At 47.8% G+C, this 8,318-nt stretch overlaps 1 protein-coding gene across 4 annotated transcripts in view; it reads right to left on the bottom strand.

Moving 5' to 3' along the window:
- Nucleotides 1-6,544: 6,544 nt before the first annotated feature.
- WWC3 (WWC family member 3) overlaps nt 6,545-8,318 on the bottom strand; it is a 108,950-nt gene continuing 107,176 nt past the window's right edge. For all 4 annotated transcript variants that reach the window (XM_032329507.1, XM_032329509.1, XM_032329508.1 and 1 more), the window contains one exon: nt 6,545-7,680. In XM_032329507.1, coding sequence (XP_032185398.1) covers nt 7,614-7,680 — 67 coding nt within the window. In that variant the 3' untranslated portion in view covers nt 6,545-7,613. The remainder of the gene's footprint in view (nt 7,681-8,318) is intronic.

Below are 8,318 nucleotides of genomic sequence, written 5' to 3'. Positions count from 1 at the left end.
CACCCAAAAGCCTCCTCAGCCAAATGCTTCCAAACCTCCCCTTTTGGAGCCAAGAAAAAGAAGAATTTTCGTATTTACTTTATAAAGGATGACGTTGACCCTCAATCTGGCAAAGCCTGCACTACAAAAAAAAAAAAGGGGGGGGGGGCGCCTGGGTGGCTCAGTGGGTTAAGCCGCTGCCTTCGGCTCGGGTCATGATCTCAGGGTCCTGGGATGGAGTCCCGCATCGGGCTCTCTGCTCAGCAGGGAGCCTGCTTCCCCCTTTCTCTCTCTCTCTCTTTCTCTACCTGCCTCTCCATCTGCTTGTGATCTCCCTCTGTCAAATAAATAAATAAAATCTTTAAGAAAAAAAAAATCTGGTGAAGCAATGCAAAATTTATAAATGCAACACCAGCAGACCAACTCCAAAGCCCATGGATGTATATGTATTGTGACCAAATGGAGGTTTTTTTTTTTTTTTTACAAAAGTTCTCTATTAGGAAATCCATTAATACAATCAATATTTTTAAAGCTCAGGAAAATCATATGATCATTTTAGCAGATGGAGAAAAGGGATTTGAAAAGCCCAATACCCATTCATGTTGAAAACACTCAAGAAGGGCGCCTGGGTGGCTCAGTCGGTGAAGCGTCTGCCTTCAGCTCAGGCCATGTTCCCAGGGCCCTGGGATGGAGCCCGACGGTGGCCTCCCTGCTCAGGGTGGAGTCTGCTTCTCCTTTTCCCTCTGGCCCTGCTCTCTTCTTCTCTGTCTCTCTCTGTCTCCCTCTCGAGCACTCTAGCAAATAAATAAAATCTTAAAAAAAAACACTCAAGAAAATATTGATTGACAGGTTCGTCCTTAACATCATAAATATGTGTGTGAAACTGACCTCCTGAAGCCAACACTTTATTTATTGGGAAACACTAGCTTTTTCACTGAAGTCTGTAAAAAAGGTATATAGCCTTGTCTGCATAGAACTTATCTTTGTTTTCAGTCTTTATGTGGATAAAGGCAGAAAACAAAATAGGCCAAAACCTCTCAAGAAATGTCTAAAATATAAATGAGTAAAATTGCAAAGCATTCCTGAAAGAACAAATGTAAATATACAATACATTCTCAGATGAGAGGCTTCAACATCATAAAGATGTCAGCTCTCTCTACTTTGTAAATTTAATGCATTCTGGTAACAATGCCATAATTTCCCTCCATTCCTGGGCTAGACAAGTTGAGGATAAAGTCCATTTGGAAGAAAAATAATCAAGAATAGCCGAGAAAATGCTGGAAAAAGGGAAAAGGGTCAGCCCTAATAGATAATAGAGCATATCAAAAACTTCTATGATGAAAGCCACCTTGCACATATGTAGACTCTGCGGAGGTATCATTTCTCATCTCTGGAAGTGGCAAACATTCACAAGGGGACAAGGTTTCGCTGCTGACCTTGCAGTGGAACTGTGCCCACAGCGCTAGTGGGAACACAATATGGCGCAGCCCGTGCGAGAGAAATGTGGGCATACCCAGCAAAACCCCATACGCCTTGACCCTCTGACCCAGAGCTCCCACTTCTAGGGATCTAGCCCACAGCAACCCTGGGAAAAACTAGGAAAAAAAAATGTCTGCAGAAGGTTTTCATGGCTGAATTATTTTTAATAGCAGAAGACCAGAAACACAAAGGGGTATTGGATAAATTAGGCCAATGGGAATGGAGAGGCCTATTCCTGCCACTCTGGGGGGTGTGGGGGTCGGTGGATGGATCTCACATGCGGAATGGATGTGAATTTGGGGGAGCCAGAGGGCAGATGGTAGTGGGCTGAACGGTGACCCTCTGAAAGAGAGGTCCCTCTTTAAGTCGTGAACATGATCTTATTTGGAAAAAATGAGTCTTTGCAAAGGTGATTAAAGATAGATCTTTAAGTGCCAAAAGCCAGGTGGAGAAGTGCGTTTGGTGTGCTGCTGTTCTTCCGAGAGGGGAGCGAATACAAACACATATTAACAGTACTTGCATGTATTGTAATATGATAGCCACAAGAATGGAAAGATTCCAAGTTACTTTAAAACACCCTGCATTTGGGCCCCTGAGTGGCTCAGTTAGTTGAGCAACTGCCTTCCACTCAGGTCATGATCCTGGAGTCCCAGGATCGAGTCCCGAATCAGCCTCCCTGCTCAGCGGGGGGTCTGCTTCTCCCTCTGACCATCCCCCTCTCGTGCTCGTTCTCATTCTCTCTCTCTCAAATAAATAAAATCTTTTTTTAAAAAACCCTACACTTGAGTACGTATTCCTAGCGAGACACACCTCAGAAACTAAAAGAACGGAGAGAAAAACGGTGGTCTCTAGTCCTTCGATTATTGGCGCTCACGTTGGTTCTGTTATTCTGGAACTGTGGTGTGTGTGTGTGATATGGGATAAAGCGAATGAGTAATTATATGACAGTCTGTCATCCCTTTATCCTGGGGGAAGAAAAAAAGAAAATACTATCTATCTAAAAGGCCTAAAAACAATGATAAGCCCAGTAGCAAGGAGTACCAACCCTCCTTGGAGAAAGGCCCACCTTCAGGTCAGACTCATGAGGTCACGCGGGCTAGCAAGGAAGTCAGCTAAGATGCTGGGGACACACAAGTAAGGACCCAGGAGCCAACCAGAAGAGGTTCCCCACAGCCAAAGGCGAGAGAATTCAAGCATCAATAAGGACAAGGCCAATGGGTCAAAGCACACCAAACGTATTTAAATTGTGTGTTCATAATGATGATAGCAAAGAAATTGTTATTTTTTTCACAAACCAAAACCAAATTTTTTAGCACTGTGCAGTGCTAGGAAAGTAATTCTTTATTTTTTCTTTTTTAAAATATTTTTTTAAAAAAGATTTTATTTATTTATTTGAAAGAGAGAGGGAGTGCACGCACAAGTAGGGGGAGCGGCAGGCGGGGGGGGGAGAAGCAGGCTTCCCGCTGAGCAGGGAGCCTGATATGGGGCTCTGTTCCAGGACCCTGAGATCATGACCCACGCCAAAGGCAGATGCTTAACAACTGAGCCACCCAGGCATCCCTATTATTATTTTTTAAAGTGGTTAGTAAAGAAAAAAATGAAGCATCTCTTTTGCTTTACCCATGGGAACTCTACCACTAGGTAACCAAATGGATGGGTTTCTTTTTATAAAGGTATTTCAAGGTAAGTTTTAAAAAATTAATAGAATTAGAGTATCATCACTGTGCAACCTTAGTGAGTTAATGGATCTAGCCATTGCTTACCAACAGTTTCAAGCATTAAAAAAAAAAAAAAGACATTGTAAGCCACCTGGTAGATAAATATGATTCTCACCGCCTGTTCCCTGCCCCCCTTCCTGCCAAAAGGAGAAGGAAATGGACTGGAACCTGGTCAAGCTTCTAGATTCAACAACAGCTTTTTCACCAGTATTTATTCCTTGACAGTAGAATTAACAGGAACGCGTTAAGCTACACCACAGGGATATAATTAGCAAAACCCAGAACAGGGGAGGCTCCGAGAACATGAAATGTCCTTTCTTCAACAAACTACCCTGCTCTGCTACTGGGGGGAGATAGATTCTGTAGATTAAAGACAGACACAACTACGATGAGCCACCACTTCACACCTACTAGGACAGCCACGATCAAAATGACATAATTGTTGGCCAGGATGTGGAAGAATTAGAGCCCTCGTGCACTGTCGGTGGGGACTGGAGAAGGTGAGACGTGAGTGACCGCCTGACCCGACAATTCCACCCTTAGCTTTAGGTCGAAGAGAGATGAAAACACATGTCCACACAAACACTTGAACGTGAATGATGGCGGCAGCATTCTTCATATTAGCCAAGTAGTGGCAACAGCCCCAATGTCCTTCGACTGTCGGAAGGCGGACACAAGATGTACTCTACCCACACAATGGGATATTCTTCAGCAACGACAAGCAATGAAGTCTTGACACCAGCGACAACATGGACTAATCTGGAAAACCTAATGCTGGGTGAAGGGTGGAGGAAGCCAGACCCAAAAGCCTACCTAGAGCGCGATTCCATTCATCTGTGATATCCAAAACCGACGAATCCGCAGAGCCAGAGAACAGGTTAGAGGTTGCCAAGGAGTTCGGAGGGAGAATTGGGGGTGACTATTAATGGGTTCAGGGGTTCTTTCTGGGGTGATGAGAAAGTTCCACAATTGATTGTAATGACACCTGCATAATTATGAGTAGCCCCAAACTGACAGATTACACACTTTAAACAGGTGAACTATATGGGATGCGAATTCTACCTCAAGAGAACTGTTACCAGATAAACCCCCACAGGCACAAAAAAATCCTAATAAATATGTATTTGGATTCTATTCGGTTAAAAAATGACGTATAAGACATTTGGAAAAGTGAATCCTGCATATTCAATGACGTTAGACATTATTAGATGTTAAAATGTGATAAGGATACCGTGCATGCCTTTCTCTTTAGCGGAACATCCTGAAAATATGTAGAGCTCAACTGAGAAGGCGTGCGGGATTTGCTCTGACACACGGCGGGGAGACGAGTAGAGGTGTAGACCAAACAGCCCCCCATGACCAATCCATGCTGGGGCGGGGGAGGGCTGCGTGTGTGTTCCTTTTCTTATTCTACTTACATACCTTTGCTTTTATGTTGGAAAAAATACTTTCTGAAAAAGATTTATTTAGAGAGAGAAATCGAATGCGTTGGGGGTGGATGGGTTGGGGCTGGAGTGAGGGGTGGGGGGTGGCAGAAGGAGAGAGAGAATCCCAAGCCGACTCCACACTGAGCACAGAGCCCGACACGGGGCTCGACCTCAGGGCCCCGAGACCATGACCCTAGCTAAATCTGAGTCAGACGCTTAACTGACTGAGCCCCGAAAAAATGAGTATATTTTTATATATTTAAGCCCATGTCATTACATTTTTCTTTTAAAAAATCACACATTTCCATTCTGTTCTTAAGGCAGGTTAGTTTAATTTTATAGAAGGAATACTTTCAAACGGTACAAATGACACAATGAGGGAAGAGTGACAAAAACAGAGATGAATACTGAGTCTAACGTATTCCCAGGACAGGTCATTTCAGCAGTGACAATTCAGAGACGGCAGAACGTGAAGACCAAATTCCCCTCTACTCGTCGCACCGTTTCTAAAGAATCCTGGTGGCGGACTTGGGATTGTCTCTGGGCCAGAAGTGCTGGTCAAACACGGCAGCTTTCTTATCCCAAGGCACGGTTATGGGCAAGTTCAAGCGGAAGATGGAAACAGCCCTTCCGACAGCAGGACTTCACTTCCCCGATGTGTGCGAGTGTGGGGCGCAGTCTTCACTAGAAAGAAGCTGCAAAACCAGGTCAGGAGAGAGAAGCCAATCATGGGACCTCCTGTCCACCCGCCAGCTCGGCTGGCCTGTCGCTCACAGAGCCCGGCCGGCCGGAGCAGCGCGGAGCCCCCTGCCCTCCCCCTCCCCCATCTGTCTGGCTTTTCCCTCCCCCTCACTCTGGTCCCATTCAGGTGCAGAGGGAGACCCTGGCCAGAGGCGGGAGAAGTTGGGTGGCAAATCCAAGCGCTCCTTGGACTGACACTGGAGTAGGGACTGTATTTGTCTCTAGGGGGGTGAAGCGCTTTTTAAACACACACACACACACACACACACACACGGACGCACACGCACACACGCACACACACACACACCCAACTAAACTCTGGGGTGTGTGTGGGGGGGGGCGCCCCAAACAGAAGCCTGGATCTACTGGGCAGTGAAGTTAACTGAAACCCCCACGCTGAGGGCCTTCTGGAGTGACCGTTACTGGCAGGGGCAGGAGGAAAAGCTGCCTCAAGGCCCCAACCGAGCGCTCCGCGCGGCAGGTGCTGAGAAACAGCCGCCAGGCACCGCAGCCCGGGGACTCCTCTGCAGCCCGGGAGCAGGGCCCCCGAGACACCCAAGTTGGTGGCGGACAGTTCTTCATTGGAGTTCAAAGTGTCACGAGCTGGGGGCACAGGGAAGGCCTGTCATTGTCGCCACCTGCTTGCCAGTGCGGTTTGCTGGGGGGGGGGGCAGGTCTGGCAGGGACTGAGGTTCGGAGCGTCCCCCTCCCCGGACGCGGGGCAATCAGCTGACAAACCCTGCGCGCCTGGAGCAAGGGCTGTGCTGTGAAAGCACAGCGTCTCCGGTCCCCGCGCAGTGACAGGCCCCACCGTCCGTCAGAGGTCTCACGTCCGTGAACTGCTTCTACAGGATGCATTTTAGCAATGGAAAGAGGCGGGCAGGTTATGCAAGGGGCCAGTTACAGACTAAGGAGGAGAGAGAGAGAGACCAAGTCAAGGGGCGAGTTTCCCAGGGATGAGGAGGAAGACGGAGAGGGCGAGTTCTGTCTTCTCTGCGGTTCGCGGGCCCTGCCTTGCTTACGTGCCTGAGGCCTCCGGAAGGAGAGTACAGTTCTTATATAATAAATAGGCATTCGGCAAAACATTCAGATCATTTGACATTTTAGAAGAATATCGGTATATTTTTATTACATAAAAATTTTTTTTGCTCATGAACTACTTTCTAAGATTTCTTAAGAAATACTGGGCAGACTCCAGTATTGGGGGGGTGGGGGGCAGATTTTGATTTAAATCAAATACTCTCCTATAAGTGACTCCCTGGGCAAGCGTCGCTCCCCACATGTGCTCGCTGCCTTCCCCAGACAAGCGCCTTCAAAGGCCGTCGCGTCTGTGTCATAGCACTCTGTCCACCCGCGGACTCACGGAGTCTGCGAAAACGCGCGCTCCTAGCTCTCGTGGCGTCCCTTCCCGACAGAGCCGTAGTGCGGGAGCTCCATGCGGCCTCGTCGGTCATGAGCATCGGATGGGGCAGGCTCCCGGGGGGGCTGCCGGCGGTCTGCTGTGGGCGGGCGGTGCAGACGGCCACCCTGGACGGGCAGGCCGGAGGCCGGGCTGCGGGGGCCGGGAGTCTGCCCCAGACTCACAGCGAGCGCACAAACACGCAGACGACAGGAGAGGTGGCCGGTGCACCGTCTGCACAGGGGACAGCTCGGCTCGTACGGCCCGTGGGCCGCCCGCAGGGCCGCAGCGCGTGCAAGCGTGAGTGAAGGCAGAGAGCGGAGCGTGCAAGATGCACGGTAGGTACACGCGGGAAACGGATACAAGTGACGCGCTCAGCACAGAGTGTTTGCGGTTTGGGTGGCAGAAACAGAACCGGCCCCAAAGCTCCATTGTAACCGCATGACAAATACTGAAGCACAGAAGTTTAGTCTTTAAAATACATCTTAAAGTCAGTATTTTCCTTCAAGGAAAAAAAAGTATTATAAATAAATTACAATACAGTGAATTTGCCTGAACTCACTTTGTTTCTGTCTTCCAGCCTTTAAGTCAAATAAAACAGCGTAAAAACTGTACATTCTTAACACGACAGCTGTTCTTTTACAAAATAACCTGTTTTCAGAGATGTCAGTTTCACAACAAGGAAAAACCAAGCCCTGTTGCCGTCACTATTATAAAATATATACGTATAGATATATGTGTGTGTTTTTTTTTACAAAGTGTGTATATTAATAGCTTTGCACAAATATTTTAAGGACAAATTCAGCTAGTCTAAGGACGTCATGAAAATAAAACAGGCGGATAAATACTTCATGTGTACAAAGCACTATGTCAAACGTCGTCCGCAGGCAGAGGAGGCACATTAATCCTTGGTCTTGTAAAAAATGCTATCTTCTCCCTGGGATTGGAAAGGATTACAGGTTAGGAGTGGATGCAAATGCAACAAAAGCTCTCAGATCGATGACAGCTTTTCTCACTCATACAAGAAAACTGAACTTCTGTTCCACAACACATCTGTCTCTATACGGATTCTCTAAATTTTATTTTATTTTATTTTATTTTTAAAGGTTTCATTTATTTGACAGACAGAGATCTCAAGTAGGCAGAGAGGCAGGCAGAGAGAGGCGGGGAAGCAGGCTCCCCACTGACCGGAAAGCCCGATGCAGGGCTCGATCCCAGGACCCTGAGATCATGACCTGAGCTGAAGGCAGAGGCTTTAACCCGCGGAGCCACCCAGGCACCTGATTCTCTACATTTTAATACGAGGTATGAAGCCTCACATTATCCCAAGTCAGAGCGGCCAAGCACAAAGGATCACACAGAGTAGGAACCCCCCTTACACTGAGCATACAGAACCGGCAAAGCCTGCAGGGTCAGGGGCTGTGGGGCGGGGGGGAGACGGGGAGGGGCTGCTTCATGGGGACGGGGTTTCCTTCTGGGGTGAAGGAAATGGTCTGGAACTGGACAGAGGGGACAGGTGCACATCGCTGTGAGTGCACTAAATGGCATGGAGCCGCTCACTTTAAAATGCTGACT

The sequence above is a fragment of the Mustela erminea genome, chromosome X, assembly GCF_009829155.1.
Source record: "Mustela erminea isolate mMusErm1 chromosome X, mMusErm1.Pri, whole genome shotgun sequence".
Lineage (NCBI taxonomy): Eukaryota > Metazoa > Chordata > Mammalia > Carnivora > Mustelidae > Mustela > Mustela erminea.
This window is presented reverse-complemented; position numbering and strand designations above follow the sequence as displayed.